The 21,885-nt window shown below is 40.8% G+C and overlaps 1 protein-coding gene across 1 annotated transcript in view; it reads right to left on the bottom strand.

Moving 5' to 3' along the window:
* The window catches only part of LOC145415116 (carbonic anhydrase-related protein 10-like), a 201,410-nt gene extending 179,758 nt beyond the window's left edge, over positions 1-21,652 (bottom strand). Inside the window, exon 1 of the mRNA XM_080284537.1 lies at positions 21,577-21,652. Within this exon, the coding sequence (XP_080140663.1) occupies positions 21,577-21,652 (76 nt within the window). The remainder of the gene's footprint in view (positions 1-21,576) is intronic.
* Positions 21,653-21,885: the final 233 nt, after the last annotated feature.

The raw sequence follows: 21,885 nt of genomic DNA, 5'->3' as shown, positions 1-21,885 counted from the left end.
ATGATGATGACGAGGAAGAAGACGAGGAAGACGAGAAAGAGGAAGAGGTGGAAAAGGAAGAAGAGGAAGAAGAGCAAGAAAAATCAACAAGGTTGGATGGCGTGTTATGGAAGGAAGTTGTAACACCCTGGGCAAAAATATTTTCTTTCACTAAGCTTCCTTAGCATTGTGTGCTGAGTTTTCTACACCCAGGAGGAATATTCCTTTCTTCTAGTGCCATTCCAGTAACCTAACGTAACCTGACTTAACCTGATCTTATCTTACCAAAACTATCGTCATCGAACAGAATTCCCTAACCTAACCTAGCCTAACCTAACTTCACGAAGAGGAACTACAAATAAACCTACCCTTCACTAACCTAACAAAACAAAAGCTAACGTAAAATAACCTAACCTAATTCCATCAGATTGAGCAAACCAAATCTAATTCAATTTAAGGTCTCGTGGAAAAGAGGAAGCGTCCAAACTTTCAACAGTGCGTAATATACTGCAGGGGCGACAGAACCTAAAGATTGCTTGAATTACACCATCACATACAAGATGTAGAGGAAGGCAATACATTATTTTTCCTCGAATGATATTTTAAAGATAATTTATTCCAATTTATGCATGAAGACGGATTAAAGGAGGCTGAAAAGTACTAAAAATATTCACTTCCTCATCTGTGCCTCCGTTTTTCAATCCTTCCATGGTAGCAACAACTCCCGTATTTTATTACGACTGAAAGCAGGCTATTTTATCCATCTACGAGCGAGTTGTAGGAAGCTTAAACTCCTAATACTGTTACCAGTAACTTTCCCTTGGTGGTGACCACTTTAGAATGCTATTTCAGCTGACGCTAGGCGATTATGTTCAGATGAGAGTTACCTCAGGACCCTGAGTGTTTATTAGGCTATCCTGTTTAATACGGCTACAGTGTCTATGTCCTTCTCATATTCATTAAGAATCCCAAGCTTAATAAGGTTCCCCGGTTTAATAAGATACCTTTGTTTAATACTGATCTCTTGTTCAATAAATTACACAGTAGTAGTAGTAGTAGTAGTAGTAGTAGTAGTAGTAGTAGTAGCAGTAGTGATAGTAGTAGTAGTAGTAGTAGTGATGGTGGTGGTGATTATGGAACAACCCAGGTCTGTCTGGCCTAGCAGATCCACCGACAGTAGGCATGCAACCGTCCCTGCAAGGCCATCCCACTCAGTGAACCGATGTTTACTTTCGCTAGACATTGTCTTGCCACAGCGAGGAGCAGAGAAGAGTCTGGATTTATTTCCTGGATGGATGTCATTTGCGTTTCTCTATCCAACCAACAGTGGCACAATAACATGGATCAACATCAACCCGATATTTGCTACATGATTACCTCCCAGAAAAATAAATGGTTTCCTGGGTTACAGTAAACCATTAGTCTTGGTACTCATTATATAGTCACCCAAACGAAGCACTACATTGAGTGGGTGTATTATGGGCGCCCCCATCTACCACTATGACTACCCTGTTTAAGAAGGATTCACTGCTAAGAAAGTTGTCCTGTTTAATAAGGTTACTTTGCGTAACAAAGCTCCCCCCTTTAGCCAAGATTCCTAATCAAAGAAGTGAATGAAGTATTGTATGCAATACAAAGTCCGCTGCCAGATGATAACCATTCATATGAACTGTATATACAATGTGGGTATGATTGCAATACGTGTGTAGTTACTGTGTACACAATATGGGTATGTAAAGACCTTTACCTTGGGAGTAGAGGGCTGGTTGTTGCGCGTGACACACCATTGTGGTATGGCGAACAATTGTGTGAAGTTATATCAAATCTGTCCATGCATGGAGAAGCTACAAGACGGACACGAATGTAGGTATGGCTGCAAAGTATGACAATACCCGACCTTGTTTGAGCCCCAAGTGTGACGACCTTGGCAGTAGATGGCTGGTTGTTGCACGCGACACACCGTGTACGGGGAACAATTGTGTGAAGTTAAATCAAAATCTGTCCATGCATGTGGATGTTACACAGCAGAAACGAAACTGCGGACGGACTGATGGACATACTGACGTACTAACATACTAATGGAACTGCGCAAACCTATAATCACCGACCAGTTTGGCCGGTAAGGGACTAATAAGGATACCCTCTTTACAAGGCATTTGTGTTTTCCTGAGGTTCGTTTTTATCTGTGTCTGTCATATATATTTGCTCCTTGTTTAATAAAGCTCTTTACTTAAAAAGGATACTCTATCGATGGTTTCCTTGTTTTTCTATGGCCTATTTATCTAAGGCTCCACTGTTTAATAATAGTTCCCCTGTTCATCTGTAGCACTTCGTTGTCAGTTACTCCCTGTTTATCGTTGTCTTCCTGTTTATACATAGTTCCTTGTTTACCTATGGCTCTCAGTTTTTCTACAAGAACCAGTTTAACTATGGCTCTTCTGGTTACCTAAGGCTTCCATTTTTCATCTACTGGTTCCCTGTATATTAACAGTTCCTATGTTTATAACTTTATGACTCATACTATGTACCCTATTTTTACCTATGTTTCGCAAATGCTGTACACATCTTTCATGTTTACCTATGATACTTAGGTTAAACTATGACTCATGTTTATGTATGCTCCCAGGTTTTCTAAGGCATTTGTTTCTCTCATATTCCTTTCTTATAAAGATGAACGATATGTACAGTAAACAAAAAATGAGTAATATACTGACAGTGTAATACAGAAATAGCAACAGGCACTCCCATATTGCATTTCTCCGGACATGAGATCTTGAGGCAAGGACACAATAGTTACATGATCGAAAAATCTCCACTTGCCTCAGGCATATTCGAATGCTTTCGCACAAGGCAACGCTGGCGCTCCTTACCATGGAGTGTGGTAGCCACTCCATAAGTGGGAATGGAGCAGGCTCAAAATGATGTCCTGTACATAGGGTATAGGAGCGTTCGCCCGAAAACGGTAGCAATGGCCAGTTTTAAGCTTATGAACTAAAAGACCTTTACAATTCAAGCACAGAACTACTCGCTAAGTCTTTTGCTAACCTTCGAAGGAGTCGCAAAATCGAACTGCAAAAATATCTATTCTGTTCTTTTTTCATTTTTTCTTTTTTCATCAGCCATAACTCCAAAACAAAATGGCTTACGCAAGAGTACTGTACACCAAACTGCTTCTTGTCAAGTGTAGATGTTTCTTTCATGTTCAGAAAAGCATTCGGGCTAAGGTTCGCACATTACGGCCTGAAAACCGCATCGCGGTCACCTGCAGTTTCATCGTTTTACACAATATGGGTTAGCCACAGGTCGCCTACAGTTAAAGAACTACCTAAACACTTCTTTCCACAGGAAGGCACCCTCGTTCTAGTCTTTCAGTAGCAATGGAGCTATGCTCTACGAGTCAACTGCAGTCTAAACATCCACGCTCTGCCATAGCTGGCTACAGCTTGCCGCGTTCTTCTCTGGGTTTCAACTTCATCTCTTCTTTTCGACAACAGCGTTTTCTACTTTTGTGTAGAAGGCTAACAGTAGGTTAAACGCTACCTTGCATGCCAGTCAGTCCTGGAAGCGAGCATTCAGGATGGGAGGAGATTGGAGACCTATACCCATTACTTCATTCCACCAGCTACAATTTTGCGTATGATGTGTGGAATGTAGTAATGGGTAGAGGTCTCTGAAATCTCCTCCAGTCCTAAATGCTCTCTTGTTTCTGTGTTTTTTTCACCTCTTATCTTAGCACTTTTGCCCTTTGCAGATTTGGAGACCTATACTCATTACCACATTCCATATCTTAACCACAAACATGTATTTATAGCTGGCGGAATGCTTCTGTTTCTGTGCTCTTTTCGTCTCTTATCCGTGCACTTTTGCCAATCTTACTTCTTAACAATCATTTTAGAAACTATTTTTTGTTTTCTAGTAGTATATTCTAATACTAAGCCATAAAAAATTAGAAATTATGGAAAGGAGGAAAAATATAAAAAAAATAGTATAAAATGTTTAAAATCATCTTACTATAATCACCTCTTTCCCATTATCATAGATTGAACGTGTAGGATCTTGAAACACGGACGAGAATAATAATAATAAAAAAAAATAGTCTCATCAATGTTCAGCGAAACTGACGATACCTCCATTTATTCATAATCAAACTATCGGTATTCTGTACTCAGAATACTACAATAGTCACAGTTAAGTCATTTTGGCTATTAAACCGAAATAATATAGCAGAAGCCTGAATATCTGGATATACAAAAACAAACAAGTATTGCTGAGATACACGATAGAGATAGGCCGGTCACCTGGGTAAAGCAAAAGTGAAATTGTTTACCATAGCCTAGCCTCGAGCCCACAGGTTTACAAGGGGTAATGAGGGAGTAAATCTTACTGTCCTTTCCATTCTTGTTTTCTTTTTTTTTAATTCTTTGTTCTTGTATATTACGAGTTTTCTTTCCAAAATTTTTGCAAGTTCCATATTTGCAATACGAGTTACAGTGATTCCAAGCTTCAGACCTTTAGTGGTGTAGGAACTGTGGAGAGACGCTCGCTCGCTTAGTTCACTGGTTCCACCAGTGTCAGCCTCGCCTGTCAATCAGTGTTATTGGCATGGCTATTTGATTTCCTGTTGTGGCGCGCACCATGATGGACAGGTCGTTTGTCCGAGGGCTTCTGTTCCATTACCCATGCAAAAACCTCGTCCTGTATGTCAGCCAACAATTTAGAAAGGAATCGTCATTTTAATCGTTCTAATGAATCCTTGTGACTCAGCGGATTGAGACGCCAGATAGGGTGAAGATCATACACTATATGCTGAAGACCATATCGATAAAATGCAGCCAAAGGTTTATGGATTATGTACTGTCATCACAGGGGTTACTTTCCTCCTAAATGTCCTAGATTGTGATAAATTAGGACAGGATTCCTACCCTTCAGAAAGGATAATACGGGACACTCTCTCTCTCTCTCTCTCTCTCTCTCTCTCTCTGTGCGTGTGTGTGTGTGTGTGTGTGTGTGTGTGTGTGTGTGTGTGTGTGTGTGTGTGTGTGTGTGTGTGTGTGTGTGTGTGTTTGTGTGTGTGTGTGTGTCTGTTCGTGTATGTACTAGCAAAATGAATCATGCCTTTCTAATACCATTTTACCCAGTCGTGGTATAACGGCTGGGGGCCAACAAATGGGTAAACCTGATGTTCTTAAAACAATAAACCAAAGGTCAAGGTCGCATGGTAGGTCAAAGTATGGCATACCTACAGTATATTAATTAAAACATTTCTTTATGAAATTATGATTCAAATGTGGGTTAAGGTAAAGCATGATTTAAGCGCTTCAGGTCTGAGAACAGTCTGTGAAAGGTCAAGGCCACAGAACTAGAACTAGCTCAGATTTCAGTGGGCGGATTAACAACATATTTCAACCAGTTTTGATCCAGTTTTAAGCAAACTGGTGGTAAGATTGAGGGTCAGCGAATGAGTAAACCAGTTCTTATATTTTTAAAGGTTAAGGGTCTCACGGCAAAATCAGCTTCAGCAGATATTTTTTCCGATCTGAACGAAGCTCTGTGAAATGGTCGATGATAAGTGAATAATAAAAGAATTCAATTTTGAAGGCATTTAGTCAGAGATCATGGCAATAGAAAAAGATTAGATTTAAAAGTCGCAAGGCAAGGTCAGCTCACTTTTGGTCTGGTTTGAACTGAACTTGTAAGAGGTCAGGCACGAATGAATGAATTCAGTTTTGAGAACAATCAATCGTAGATAATGGTGAGGGGGCAGTGTGAAAGTTCAATCCGTGTGTCTATGAACTAATCACTTTTGATCTGGTTTGGATCGAAGCCGGATGGGTTAAGGATCACCTAAGATGTTGAATTATTGTTTCTGAAAACAACAGGCCAAAGGGAAAGGTCACATGGGAAGGTTTTATTGGATGTATATTAAACTTTGTGGAACGGTTCACGTTAAAGCATGGATAAAGAGGTTATATATTTGAGAACAATCAGTCACAGGCCCAGGCCACAGGAAAAATTAAGTTTAGTATTACTGGACAGAGGCAACTGAATAAAGAGGTTATATATTTGAGAACAATCAGTCACAGGCCCAGGCCACAGGAAAAATTAAGTTAGGATCACTGGACAGAGGCAACTGAAGTAGTTTTGATCTGAGTTCAGTCAAAGTTTGGTGAAAGCATTAATGATTGGGGAATATGAAGTAATATGATTTTGAAAGACTTCTGTCTTAATTCAAGGTTACAGGGCAAAGTCAAATATTCGGCCCTTACCCCACTTGGTGTGTGTGTATGTTACACTCTTTGAGTGTTCCTTCTGATTTTTTTTTTCCTTCTGTTTGTTGTATGAAGCTCCACTAAGCCTCACTTCGGCCTCACCTCCGCAACTCTCCCACCACTTATCATCCTGTCTATTGTTCTCCACTATTTTACCCTCGCGCATTATCTGAGGTATATCCGTTTTTCTCCCAAACACTTTCCTCTCATTAACTCACAAATATACAAAATTTCGCTGACCACCGAGATCGTCGAACTTTTTAGTTCTGACTCTCCCTACGGTCATACTTGTAGCAGCGCAGAGTGTTAGAGTAGTATAACCTGTATTATACCTGTAACGAACTGCCCTATATTCAATCTATCTGGCTATTGCCAGACGCCTTAATCCCGTAAGAGGTGGCCACAAGCAAATCGCCTCCATGTCGCCCTGTCCCCCGCCATTTCATTGCCCTGCTCCCAGCTCACACACACCCTCTCTCATATACCTCTCCACTCCTTCCCTCCATCTCATCCTTGGCTTCCCCTTCCCAATATTCTGCCTGACTAAAAGTTATTTCATTCAGACCAAGGAAACATAAGTTGGCAAACGGTTTATGAAGGTACAGAATACAAAAGAATCTGCTAAAGTGTACTATGCAAAATATACCGGTAAGAAAGACAAAAAAAAAAACTGCGCCCCTGTAATACAACCCCAGCAACATTCATTCGCTCCCTGTAACTTTGTTTTCTGCCTGACGTCGCATCCTTTGGGGATAGCCACGACAAAAGGACCCTCATGCGTTTCTGGTTGTACTCAGTGATGGTCTCTCTTGCCTTGGCACACCATCCTCCCTAGTCACCTGTATCATGTTATCTCACCGCTTCATTCTCCCTTTTGTGATAACATTTGTCCAAACTACATCTTTCTTCGACACACTCCAAGTCAATCTGTCGCTCCCCATGTGTTCCGAATGGCCGAATTGTCTCAGAGTCCTTCTTGACATATTTTCCCACAACAGTCCCTGCACCACATTGTTCACGACTGCCTTGATTTGTCCAGTTCACTCCACAGACCCTTCTGACATAAGTTACTTCAACAGCTCTCACTCTTGATTTATGACCGTCGAAAATTACCCTTCCCTAACTACTGTTTTCTAATGGTGGAAATATTATACGAAAAGTCATGCAATGTTTGCTTCACCCCCACATACGCATTCCCAATTCTCGTCACTGCTCTGAATTCACTTATTTCACTTTATCTTTTAAGTTGTCATCCACATTATGATTTTGTTTCCCAAAGCACTGTCTAAATTCATGAACTCATATGCATTCAGTTTAACCTCTAGTTTGTACCTGTGCCAGTTCTAAACACCACTCTTCTTCTTAACACTCATTTTTAAAGTCCGTATTTCATTCATACTGCCATAGATTTTTAAGAACCCAAAACTGCTACTTCTACTCAACGTCTGCTGTTAGCACAGCATCATCTATGGACAAAAGTGCAGCGATGTCTTCCTGTTTCCATCCTCTCTTGTAAACCACTTCCCTACCATACGACACAGTGTGCACCTCTTTCATTACTCCACCTGTACACACATAAAACAGTCATGGTAACATGACACACGTTTATCTCAGCCCAACACTCACACTGAATCTCACTCACTGCACCATCCAACCTCATACATGGTCTTGCTCCACCATAAATTCTCTGGATGGTTCTAGATACTCTATTCTGTACCGCATATGCTCCAAATACATTCCACAGTTCTTGCTGATCTGCTTTAGCATATACTTATATGCATTCTTCTAGTAGATAGTTGCTGTTAACCGCCTCTGTCCTCATCCAAGAACTTTTTTACCACACATTTTTAGTGCGTGTATATGATTACCTCATCCTCTGCCTTCCCTGAAACCACTCCAGTCCTCATACAACGTTTTTTGTCCCCTACGTTTGCGCGGTTCCGTTAGTACGTCAGTACGTCCGTCAGTCCAAAGTCTATATAATAATATGTCGCAATGGAAGGGTCGGGAGGGAGATGCGTTAGGGCTAACACAGAAAATGAATCCAACGATATTTGGACAGGAACTGTAATAAAATATCTTGTCAGCATATAAATTATTGATTTTTTATTTTCATTTATTTTTATCACACTATTTCTAGTAATTTTACGGGCAGATAATATGTTGTTGATAAAAGGTTGACATTCATGAGATGTTGAGGAGTTGACAAGTTTATGAAGGGTTGATGAAGAGTAGGTAGGTAAGGGTTGATGAAGGGTTTCTTCCTAACTATGACAATAGTTAGATAATTCATTAAATATAAGGAAAATGTAGGAATTAAAGAAAAAAATGTGTACATCCACTCATATATTACAGAACTAGATTTAATTAACTGCATTATCATCTCTCTCTCTCTCTCTCTCTCTCTCTGTCCGTAAGACAAGACCAAGAGAATTACCTAGATCATGTCTAAGGGAGTTGGGAAGAGGAGTCGAGATCATATCAGTTTACCCTCACCTGCCTGTGGCTCGTGAGCAAGTTGCAACTGAGCTGAAGAACCGCCTCGTGACGTCATAATACTTGATGCGCAGCACGGATGCATTTTTGTCAGCAAGTGTCCCATGTTATATGGACGCGTCAGTCCGTCCACAATTTCGTGTCCGCTCTTTAACTCCCACATGCATGGACTGATTTTGATATAACTTCACACAGTTGTTCCCTATACCATGACGGTGTGTCACGCGCAACAACCAGCCATCTACTCCCAAGGTCAAGGCCACACTTCGGGCTCAAACAAGGTCGGGTGCTGTCATACAACAGCCATACCTGCATTCGCATCAGCATTGTAATTTCCACATGAACGGACATATTTGATATAACTTCACACAATTGTTCCCCATACCATGACGGTCTGTCGTGCGGAACAACCAGCCATCTACTCCCAAGGTCAATTACATATATTTGGTTATCATCTGGTAGGGGACTGTGTATTGCATGGCAATACAAGAAGCTTGTTTTTTATTGCCTTCCCCTTCTCAGTCAAATTTACCATTCGTTTTTCTCACCACACTAACAAGAGCATAATTAGTGATTACCAAGATCTCTCCGGTCACGTTTTCTTTATACTACCTGTTGGTGCAGACTGTAATGAACACTTGACTACGTTGACGAACTTTTCCAGACCATTCTCGCTACTTGCAAATGTTACCATGTTTAAGGGAAGCCTCATGTAGTAAAGGTTTATGAATGCTTTGCATAAAATTTCCAATTTGATCAGTTTCCTAGAAGCTGAGTAAAATTATATGATGGTAGCAAGAATATTCCCCAAAATGTGTGATCGGATGGAGAGGGTTATGAAGCACTAAATTACATGCGGAAGAAATATTAAATTGTAGTCAACAAAATGTTGAGATGCTACAAAACCTACTGTGCCAATAAAACGTCTCCCTCAGCGAAAAAAAAAAAAAAAAGCTGCAAGTTTAACAGTTATTCTGATTGTCCTAGGATATTCTACTGAGCTCACGGGAGACATGTTGTGATGAAAGGGTTAATGAAGGTCAACCGAGGCGCAGGTGACTAATCAGGTCTAGGAAACATTGGTGTCACCTCTCCACTGGTCAGGGTAGCATGTCATTTTTCCAGCAAGGAACTGAATCCACTCTAGGCTCCATCCTCCCGCTGATTGACACATTTTCATATGATCTGAAACAATGTTGTGTAACGTTCTGTTTTATATTTCCTTTAATACCTGGCTAAGATAAAAGGCACAGAAGTTCACTACTATGCCAGCCTAAGAGAGAATAACGAGATGCCGAGAATTCGGGTCCAGAGCTGTTAATGCAAAGCATCGCTTGGTATACCTCCACCAAGCCTTGCGCACGGGTTCGGCATACAACCTCTATGACCTTGCTGACCTTACAGGTCATTGTCCCATCATATTGTATCATTAACCAAAGTTAGGTTGAAATCTGTCGAGGGAATCAAGAGATATCGCTTCCACAAGGATAAATTAAGTCGACTCCATATGACCTTCACATTTGACCCCATGACCTTGGCGACCTATTAAGTTCATTGCCCTTTCATACTGTATCACTACATCAGTTTGGTGAAAATCGGTTAATGGGTTCAGGAGATATCGCGCCCAAAATAGTGCTAGGAACACAGACCCAGGCATGCACGCATCCAAGCACGGATGGGCAGACCAGTCACTTTATGCTTCCTCCAACAAAAGTGGGCGGAGGCATGAAATGATCCCTATGGACCTGCAGAAAAAGATTTGTCATTGATCAAACAAATTTAATTCAAATAATAACCGGAAGTTTTCTATGCAATTGGCAGAAAATCACTTATTAGCATCAAGTTATGAATTGTTAATTTACAGAAGGAGAAACTGACAAGAACCTAAAATTAAAGCCATCGCATCTTTCCTGTCAGATCTTAAGTTGAATACGGATATAGCATTTTATGCCTCTGCCCACATATGGTGGAGGAGGCTTAAAGTAATTGGTCTGTCCGTGCGTCGGTCTGTGTCTCATAACACTCTTGTGGACGCCATATCTCCTAAACCCGTTGACGGATTTCTTCCAGATTTTTGTCAGTGTTAAGAGGCGGGGATGAATTGATTAGGACATTTAGGTCAAGGGGTCAAAAGTCAAAGTCACATGGGGTCAGATTAGTATATTCCTGTGGGCGCGATATCTTCTGAACCCTTCAACAGATTTCGACCAAACTTTTGTTGCTGATACTGTATGAAAGGTCGATGAACCGATTAGGTCTGCAAGGTCAAAGGGCTAAAGATCAAGGTCATAGTTATTCAGCTGATTTTGTTCATCTTCGTTGTAGCATTATATCCTGAACTTTTCAAAAGACTTCGACAAAACTTTTGTCAACGATACAGTATGAAGGGACTGAACTGATTAAGTCAGCAAGGTCATGAAGGCTATATAGCGATTTCGTGCGCAAGGTTTGGCGGAGGTACGCCTAGCGACGCCTTGATCTGACACCTCGGGGAACGAGTTATCGGCGTTTCATCTTACTAATGATATTATTTCTCTGTAATAGAGCAGTATTTGTGGGGACAAAGCAGTGAGTGTGAGAGCACGAGTGTTATGTGAGAAGGATAGAACAGTGTGTGTGTGAGTATATACAGTATGTGAGGAATGGATACTGTAGTGTATGGAGTGGACAGTGTATGAGAGTCGAGACACGTGAATATGTATGTGAAAGTTGAGCAGCGAGTGTGGGTGAGTGAATGTGCTTGTGGGGGGTGGGGGTGTGCGTGTCTTATGTTTGTGAGCAGTACGTGAGGGACAAACAGTATGCATATGGACAAAACACTGACAGTGAAAGTGGAACCGTTAATGTGTGTGTGTGTGTGTGTGTGTGTGTGTGTGTGTGTAATACTAAACCTGTTCCTAACCAGTAATGAAGAGCTGGTTGCGGGAATCAGGACCGAGGATACCAGCCTATCGGATCAAAGACTTGTAGTGGCAGAAACTACAACGAACGTACAACCTGGAGCATCAGACCATGTAAATCAGAGCAATTCATTTACAACACTGAATTTCTTCCACGAAGACACAAACTAAATAACCATCAGTGACGAACTGCACAAAATACAGTGGAATACAGAAACAGATAATACGAAGAGTGAACAGATATTTAACTTGATTCATTGTAAGCTTCTGGATATCTGTCAATGGTACACCCTTAAAAAGAAGCAATGACAACAACATCGTAGTAAAATTCCACGCGATCGCAAAATCCTGATGAGGAAGAGAATGAGGTTTGTTAAGCGGATGACTGCGAATTCAACAGAGAGCAACGAACTACGTCGGAAGTTACGTGATACTGAAAAGCAGATAACAGAATCGCATGAAAATGAACTACGATTAGCAGAGCAACAAGCAGTATTAGCCATTAAACAGAATCTCAAATACTTTTTTCGCTACGCAAAATCAAAGACCAAATTTCAAAGCAGGGTTGGCCCTTTAGATGTCAATGCAGAGCTAATCACCGAGCCGAAACAGATAGCTGATGCCCTGAATGATCAATATAAGTCTATGTTCAGTCACAGTGAACAAGCCAACGAATCAAACGAACAGGGGGAGAGAGATAATGATAATACACTAGGGGACACTGATTTCGATCAGTCGGACATCGAGCATGCCATTTCAGAAATCAGCATTTATGCAGCAGCGGCCATGGTAACATACCTGCTATCCTACTAAAGTGCGCGGGGGCTATCTCATTGCCGTTGCTGCTGCTCTGGCGTCGGTCTCTAGACACGGGAGAAATACCTCTTATACTCAAACATGGGATCATCTCACTTATATATGAAGGAGGTAACAGACTGCACCCGAAGAATTACAGACCGGTGGGCTTAACGTCACATGTTATAAAAATATTTGAAAGGATAATAGTTAAAAAGCTATCGACGTTTATGGACAACAATTCACTTCATAACAATTAGCAACACGGATTTCGACAAGGCCGGTCATGTCTTTCACAACTCTTACAGCATCACATAGAAATACTGAAAAATCTAGAATCCGGACATGGAGTGGATGTTATTTACCTGGATTTCTCCAAGGCATTTGATAAGGTGAATCGGCAAACATTAGTAAGCAAACTCAACCGAATGGGGATCCAAGGAAAAATATTGGAATGGTTTAATAATTTCTTCGCTGATAGAAGCCAGTCAGTAATCGTGGAAGGAGTTCAGTCTGACAGTACTCGTACTGAAGTGCTCAGTGGAGTGGTACAGGGCTCTGCTATAGGCCCCGTTCTTTTCCTCATTTATGTCATTGATACAGACCAGGATATGAAATACTGCAGAGCAAGTTCATTCGCGGATGACTCTAGACTATTAGCCAAAATATCGAATGAACAACACTGTAGCAAAATGCAAGATCTTAAGTCGATGTTTAAATGGGCGAAGAAAAACACCATGGAATTTAACACCAGCAAATCTGAGATGCTTCGGTACCGACACCCGAAAGCTGACGTGATCAACTACGAGTACAGAACCCCAGAAAACGAGACCATTAGCTGTCACATGAATACAAAAGATTTAGGAATCATTATGAGTAACGATGCCAGCATAGAATTACAAATAGACGAAATGGTCTCCAAGGCCAGACAAGGGATAGGTTGGATTCTCCGTACATTCAAGACCCGGGAACCAGATTCGACGCTGAAGCTGTATAGAACAATGGTTTTACCCATCATCGAATATTGCAGTAGTTGTGGAACCCTTTTTACCATCGGGCAGATCAGAAAAATTGAAGCGTTGCTCAGAACACTCACATCTAAAATACATGGCACTAATGCAATGGACTATTGGCAGAGGTTGAAGCATCTGTACTCCCTAGAAAGACGGAGAGAAAGATACATCATCATATATACAGTATTTGGAAAATCATCAATGTCCCTAACCTAAATTACAACGAAGAAGATCTTATCATAACGCATTACAACTCAAGAAGGGGAACTTTATACAAAATACCGCCAATAAAAAGGATGTGGCGACGAATACAGACACAGATAGAAGGATCAGTTATCGTGAACGGACCAAGGCTCTACAACTGCCTTCCTTAAACCATCAGAGACACGAAACACACAATGACATCATTCAAAAAGGCTTTGGATAAATTCTTAGCAACACTACCGGGCCAGCCATGTCTCCCCCACTATCATATGTGGCGGAGGGCAACAGCATCCGACAACAAGCAACCGAAACGCAACGGCGGCACATCAATGTGGCCGGGGACTGATGTCCCGAACTTCGACCACAGAAACCACAGGTGTGTGTGTGTGTGTGTGTGTGTGTGTGTGTGTGTGTGTGTGTGTGTGTGTGTGTGTGTGTGTGTGTGTGTGTGTGTGTGTGTGTGTGTGTGTGTGTGGATAGAGTAATGTGTCTATGACGCTAGAAAAATATATGTGACTAAAGCATTATTTGTAGCTATGACAAAAGAAAAGCCTTGTTTGATCTGTCACCCTCACAACAGGTTACTGCAAGTAAAGAATGCTAATATTAATAGTCATGCCTTATCAAATCTTATTACTGACTTTGTTAATAGACTTGATAGTTGATTTAATATTAGCCTGTTGCAATTGTTGCCCTGAAGGGAGATCTAAATGAGTGCAAAAGAATGAAGAAGTGAACATTAGGCAATAGAATAAGCAGTTGTGGTAATATGTTTGATGGTAACAGTTATAGAACACACACACACACACACACACACACACACACACACACACACAATAAATAGGTAAAATACACGAAACGCCGAGAACTCAGGTCCCCATCTGTCGACGCAAAGCGTCGGCCAGCATGCCTCCGCCAAGCCTAGCACACAGACTCGCCATACAACCTCCACGGCTGGGTTTATTGTGGGTTGAAATGAGACTAAAGATAAACTATATCGATATATGACGGTGACCTTTGACCCCTTGATCATGCCGACCTAACCAGTTCATCGTCCTTTCATACTGCATTTCTGATAAAAGTTCGGTCGAAAGCCGTCGAGGGGTTGAGGAGATATCACGCCCACGCTCATATGACCTTGACATTTGACCCTTTAGATCTTATTAATGTAATCAGCTTATCGTCATTTCATACTGTATCACTGGCAAAAGTCTGGTAGAAATCCGTCGAGGGGTTCAGGAGATATCGCGTCCACAAGGGTGAATTAAGTCGACCCCATATGACCTTGACCTATGAATCCTTGATCTCGTTGACCTAATGAATTTATCGTCTCTCCATAAGCTAGCGCTGACAAAAGTCTTTATTTTCGAAATCCGTTGAGTGGTTCAGGAGATATCATGCCCCAAGGATAAATTAGTCGGCCCAATTATAACTCGATCTTTGACCCCTTGACCTAGTTGACCCAATCACTTCATCAGCTCTTCATACTGTATCACTGAGAAAAGTTTGGTGGAAATCTGTCCATGGGTTCAGAAGATATCGTGCCCAGAATAGTGTTGCTAACGCTCGGCCCCACGCACACACGAACGCACCCATGCACGCAAAGACAGACGGGCGAAACACTTAATGGCTCCTATACCATATGTGGGGCGGAGGCATAATAAATAAACTGAACGAACCATACCGGTGTAAGTTGTGTAGTGAGAGTAGGGTCGCATTATTAAAGAGCTAAACAAGTAAGTGCGCTTGTGGACTCGTGACTGCGAAGAGTATGACGTTATGCACAGACGCTGATTTCAGTCACCGAGCTGATTGACCTGTCGGACTCGGCCGTTGCTCTGGTCAACCTCTCTTATTTAAAAAACCTCCCTCAAGCTGAGTAAAACGTCAGAGGAACAAGAATACAAAAAAAAAAAGAATTTTAATCAGATTGGAGAGATTAATCCTTCACACCAAGTACGTCCGATGCATGTTCATATTGGGAGAGCAATGTATGTCATTCTTAAAGTATTATTCTTGCTATAAATGTTTCATCTTCCTTAAATTGATGGATAGCTTCTTCCTTATACAACTAATTTTCCGTGCTTTGGTGCAATACTTAAGGCAATACTGTGGCTAAACATCCTTTCCGTAGTTGCATAGCATTTCTTAATACGTATTACCATAAATCAATGTTAATTTCTTGTTTCAAAAAATAATTTAAGATGAATAGGTGTTAATTACAGATCAAGTTAAAGCAGTCAGAGTACTTGCATTTGAAGAAATACTATATCAACTGATTTAAAATATCACGAATGAGTTTCATAAAGCACAGGCAGATCGGGAGAGAAACGCTGTACTGTTGAGCAGCGGTGGCCTCAGCTGGGGTGCAGTTGACGAATTACGAATTGCAGTCAGGGAAAAAAGTTCATCTACTATTCTACCGTGCTGACCTTACACTTACGGCATGTCAGCCACTTTTCTTCCTTGCGCATCGTCAGATAGAATCATCTGTGGGCAGAGAAACATACCAAGTCTGTATCAGTTTTGCAATATTAGTCAGAGAAGAAAACTGAGAAGCAGAGGAGGTGAAAAATAGGCGAACTTTGTTCCCGACTGGACGTTGAATGTTGCTCGCAGATCGGATCTAGAATTACCAGTACCAACTATCACTGCACGTAATTTCTGTAGAAAGATAACGGGGTATTTTTTATGCATATATATAGTTTCATAAATGGTGCAGCAGGAAAACGATATGATTTAAGATAGACTGACTGATAGGCAGATAGGGAGAAGGGGAGTGCGCGCGCTCGTGTGTGTATTCTTTGCTGGTAAACATACACACCTACCGTTCAGTAATCTAGGCAGCCTCGTCGCTATTCACAGCTTTAATATTGCGAACATTTTCGTAAGAGGATTACTGGCGGTGCAATTCAATCAACACGTGGAATTATTATGCGTGCCGACAGGCTGGGTAAAGCCTCCTCATGGTTAGGCCAGCAATGGTACTCCATGTCAGTCAACGCCAGGAGATTCTATCACAATAAAAGTGAGCGTAGTGGTGTGAAAGTCACTGACAACAGAAACCTTCTTTTGGTCGACACAATTCTTCTCCTCTTTTCTAGTGAACTACAGGCAATTTGATATAGTAACTGCAGATTCAGCAGCCTGATAGTGTTAATATTGGTTCTATTAGTCCTTTCTTGGCCATGACCATTTTAGTGTTTTATTCCAGCTAACGCCAGACAATATTATTAATGTGAGAGTAGTCATAGTCGTCTTATAGTGTTAATACTGGAACCATTGACAATATCATGGCCGGGACAACTTTAGTGTACTAATCCGGCTAACGTCACACGATTATATTTAGTTAATACTGAGTCAAAGGAATATGAGAGTAAATAATGAGATAATTACGTCTGAACAGTAACACAGAAAAGGGTATAAAGGTGTAATATGCAACGTAAATCGCTGAGGAACATGTGCTTGTAAATCCTCTAGGTCAGTGATATTCCGGCTCTTAACTCTTTCAACATGATGACATTCATTTCCTCTATTCTTTTTACCTCCAGAGAGTTCCAATGTGTATTAGCGACGGACATAATTAAGGCTGTCTTAACTCTTCCTGTTCGATAAACCTCTCCTAAGTTGAATGAAACGCCTATTGCAAGAACAAAATAAAGAGGACATAGAGAAGCGCGTAATCTTCAAAGAAAATTACAATGCGTCAAGCACTGTGTTTCCAGCAGCATATAAATAACTACTTGCTTCTCACGTCGTTATCTAATGGGTTCCTGGGGGATGGATGGTTGGGATGTGAGGTGAAGTGGGAAGGGGAAAGACAGGTGGATAGAGAGAAATGGGCTGGAGTGGAGATAGAGAAGTGGGTGGAGAGGGACGAGCTGGGGAAGGAAAGATGGGTGGGTGGAGGGGGATGGAGGGAGTATGGATATGGGAAGTGGGTTGGGGAATATTTGGAAGTGAAGGGAAAGGGGCCTGGTAGTAGTGGTTTCGGGAAGGGCGGGCTGTGGTGGGGCGAGGGGAGCGGATGTGGGGGTTGAGGGAGGGGAAATTGAAGTGAGCAGGAATGGCTGAGTTAATTATGGTTATTACGTTCGTTATTACTAATTATTTCGGCTGAAGTCACTTTTATGGCTGCAGTTATAAAAAAAAATATAGCTGATCGATGCAGGCGGTGTCTTTCTTTGAATATACAAACATGTAAGGACTCTAGCTTATCGTACCGAAGACATTTTAGATTTTTACTGTGATGGCGTATTTTATTTTCTACTGGTGCAAGGTAAGAACAATTTTTATTCTAGATAAGGGAAAGCGTTATTAAATTTTACTGGTGCTAGTGAGAACAATTTTTATTCCAGATAAGGGAAGGTGTTATTAATTTTTATGGTGCTAGTTGTGAAAATTTTTTATTCCGGATAAGGGAAGGTGTTATTCATTTTTACTGGTGCTTGCTGTGAACGATTTTTATTTCAGTTAAGGAGAGCTTGTCGAACGAAAGAGGTTGGAATGCCTTTCCTTCACCCTTCCAGAAAAAGATATCGCTTATACGTTTAATATGAATATCCAGCGTTATCTAGAATGAAAGTTAAAAAGTTGTCCTCGTGTTGTAAGGGTTTAGGGTAAGCGACAGGTCCACGCCATTGGTGAAACTGAATGACCGATAAACAACTGGCAACCTCTAAGAAATTCGACCCCGTACGTAGTTTACCTAACCTTTACTGCGACTATATCCTTATTTCTATAACTTATCCTAAAATTACTGTACCTCCATCTTGAATGCGGAGTTGTACCAGTAGATTAACGGTGAAAAATGGTACCAGTCACGATGAGGTGTTATGGAAATGAAGTGAAGCTACAGCATAGATTTATTGTGCACTGAGCTACGTGAAGAAAGCCATAGCCTAAATGGACAAAAATTTGCTCCATGTTAGGGTAGAAGGACTATAGCAGCTTGGATCACTGAAATAGACTTTTGAGTATGAAAATGAAGTGAGAATTATCTTGGTTTATTTATTTCCAATATTGCTTGATAGTCGCCATGAACACAATGAGTATTCCATCCACTCTAGCACCAGACAACCTCCTTCAGCTAATGGTATTCTATCTGCATCAGGAATAAGTATTAAATGACTCCTTATATAATGAGACTTGTCATGGGATTATGAGAAAAAGAAGACAACAATATAACCTATTATTAAACCTATTCTGCCTTCTTGAATACTCCTCTTAACCCTCACAACTCTAGTACCCTATTGCAGGTGCCGCCAGTGGGTCACAAGAGCCTGGGAGTCTTGATATCGGTACCATTAAACCTCTCATGCTCGGAAAATCCCTGGCAATGTATTCCACCAGGCACTAGACAATTTTGCTCAGGTGAGATTGAGTATGGGAGCCTATCAGTCCAGACAACTCTAGTACACATATGTAGTCCTGGCTCATAAGATCCCTAATGTATTATTGTAAGTACCAGTAACTCTTTCATCTTTGGGAAATTCCGGGGTAGTATTCCAGCTAAGATCAGACGAATTATTCATATAAGCATGAGTTCTAGGAGCTTTACACTACTCTTAATATGAACAAAATTACCTCTTTACTGAAACACCTGTTTTTTTTTTTTTTTTCCAGTCTAAATCACAAAGGTCTCTAACTGAAAGTGGGCCTCATGTAAACCTTTTGTTCCTGTTTTCCCGCATTAAATTTTTCCATGCATGCTAAAACCTGGTGATTTTCTTCATATGACCGAAATCTATAAAATGAAAGAAGTGTTCAGGGAAAGGAATTGCTTCAACTCAGCATCTCGCTTAGTTCTTTCATCTGTGTGGACGCTCTTAAGCTTCATTCCCAATGTGTGTGTGTGTGTGTGTGTGTGTGTGTGTGTGTGTGTGTGTGTGTGTAAGACAGAGAGAGAGAGAGAGAGAGAATGGGGGGTGGGGGGCAATCGAAACTGTTAGAAGGCTAACGTATTAACCACTCTAATTGCTCCTAACTTACCAAAATAGCACGTTGTTTGCCTTAATGAAATATCCAGGTGTGTCCGAGGCAATCAAATGCTTATCAGTCAGACTTGTTTTAACTCTGTGGAAGCCAGTTTTAACTCTATGACTGACCAGTAAACAAAATTGTCTTCTGATAGATAAAGAACTTTTTTTTTTTTACTGACGTGTGTCTCTGGCATCAAAAACGAGATAAATTTGGACACGCTTAGGCACCCATGATTTCATTCAGTTGAGTAAAATAGTCTAGTGATAGTTGGAGTACAATACGAAAGTTGTTCCAATCACGAGAGGGTTAACGGTACCATTATTGAAAATTGTAAGGTTCCCAATACTCGCTGTCAGCTAAATCACATCGTTTAACTGGACTATATTACCAAAGAACACTGCTAGGTTTCCCCTACTACAGGATAAATAAAATATTTTTGTGATATGTGAAATAATACTTAAGAGCCTCCAAACCAAAGAAATGGATATTTGGATGTACCGTACAATCCTTTCACCGTCAGAACTTCTCTTGGTTAAGACAAATTATTTAATATTGCCTAAAAAGCTGAAAAAAGTCTAAATAACTTAACTAAACACAGCTGTGATCATTGATTCCTCGATACTGTCCCCAAACAATGTCAGTCGTTAATGAGAATTTGGTGAAAAAAATCAGCAGCAAGTAACTGGGCTGGGATTACACTTTCTTACTTTGGAACATCATACGTGCAATGGAATTTTGACATAGTTTGTACATTAAGTCTAAAAAACATATCAGCTTTCTGCCTCTTGGCAATTGAAACTAGGGATGATTTTTTGAAAAATATTTTCGTATACCTATGTATTTGTGTGCTTGCTTATGTACTCGTGCAACATGAGGCTCGAACTTAGTGAAGCAAGGGATATACTCTCTTCACTCAGAAATGTTTGAGTTAGGAAAATACGGAAACAACACCAGTCCCTCTTGTGAAATTATCGATCACAAAGCTATGGTTCTTTTGCAGGAGAAAGAGTTAAACAAGGTGTAATGAGCTTCAGAAACGAAAGGATTCAATTAGAGAACAATCAGTTAAGGTCATGGTCCCAGGCCAAGGCCAACGTGTGAATAAAATAACTATAACCGTTCTGATCTGATTACAATCGAACATGATAGATGGGGTGACAACCACCCAAGGGGTTGGTCTACTGTTTAGAAGGTAAAAGGTCAAAAGTCAAAGCAACATAGCAAGGTTAACTTAATATTTATATGATACAGACTGAACCGTGTAGAATGGCAGAAGGACAGAGAGATTCGATTTTGAGAACAAGCAGTCAAAGATCAAGGTCATAAGGAATGGCGAGTAATTTTAATCTAAACTGGACCAGACTCGGTGGAAAGTATAAAGACTAGGCAAAAATGAAGTAATTTGAGAGTAATCAGTTGAAGGTCCCAGTCACAGGACACATTGAAATAATTGGCATTTGAATCATTCGGTGGACGCGGGTGTTGCTCTCGATGAGGCCTCCTCTTGTTACCAGTAGTATCAATTATAATCATCATCATCATCATCATCATCATCATTTCAATCCTATTTCCAGCTCTGTAAACAAAGTTAGTATGCACCTAACACAGAGCTGGAAAACACAAAACTTGGAGATCTTTTGTAAATTTATTGACCGCAAATGGAAAATCACCAACATTCACTCATCATTCAAACCTTTGCAATTCTCGGCTCAGACCCACCGGCGAAAACATTCACTCAAAACATGCTTGACTTAGATAACAAAGATTATAAATAAACATAACAGAGATAAAAGGTATATTGTCATCATTCATCGTCAACCATATTATTTATTTTTTTTAAATCTAATGTTGGGATGAGGTTTGCCCAAATCTCACAGTAATGAGGTTGAAAGCAATAAAGATACTGAAATGAAAAACCAAGACAATGCTGACACTCACCTGAGGACAAACCCCCCCTGGTCAGCCATGTCAGAAGCAGGGACACAAAGCTGAGAGTGTGGCACCAAGACGCCATATTGGACGCGCAGGCCTACAGCATCACGCCTCACTCTTGCTCCGAGAAGGGAGTGTTAGACAAGACGGTTTTCACAATACGACATACTACCCTGCGTCAAGGGTGAGACACGACTCTTTCCACAGTCCGAGATGCAATCCTTCCCACAGTCTGAGACACGATCCCTCATACAGTTCAAAATACGTTCATCCAACAGGGCAAGATTTGGGCTTTTTTTTTTTTTTTCAGTCTGA

This window comes from Coenobita brevimanus, chromosome 13 (genome assembly GCF_032717465.1).
Source record: "Coenobita brevimanus isolate Jiangsu-jjx chromosome 13, ASM3271746v2, whole genome shotgun sequence".
In the NCBI taxonomy this organism is placed as follows: domain Eukaryota; kingdom Metazoa; phylum Arthropoda; class Malacostraca; order Decapoda; family Coenobitidae; genus Coenobita; species Coenobita brevimanus.
This window is presented reverse-complemented; position numbering and strand designations above follow the sequence as displayed.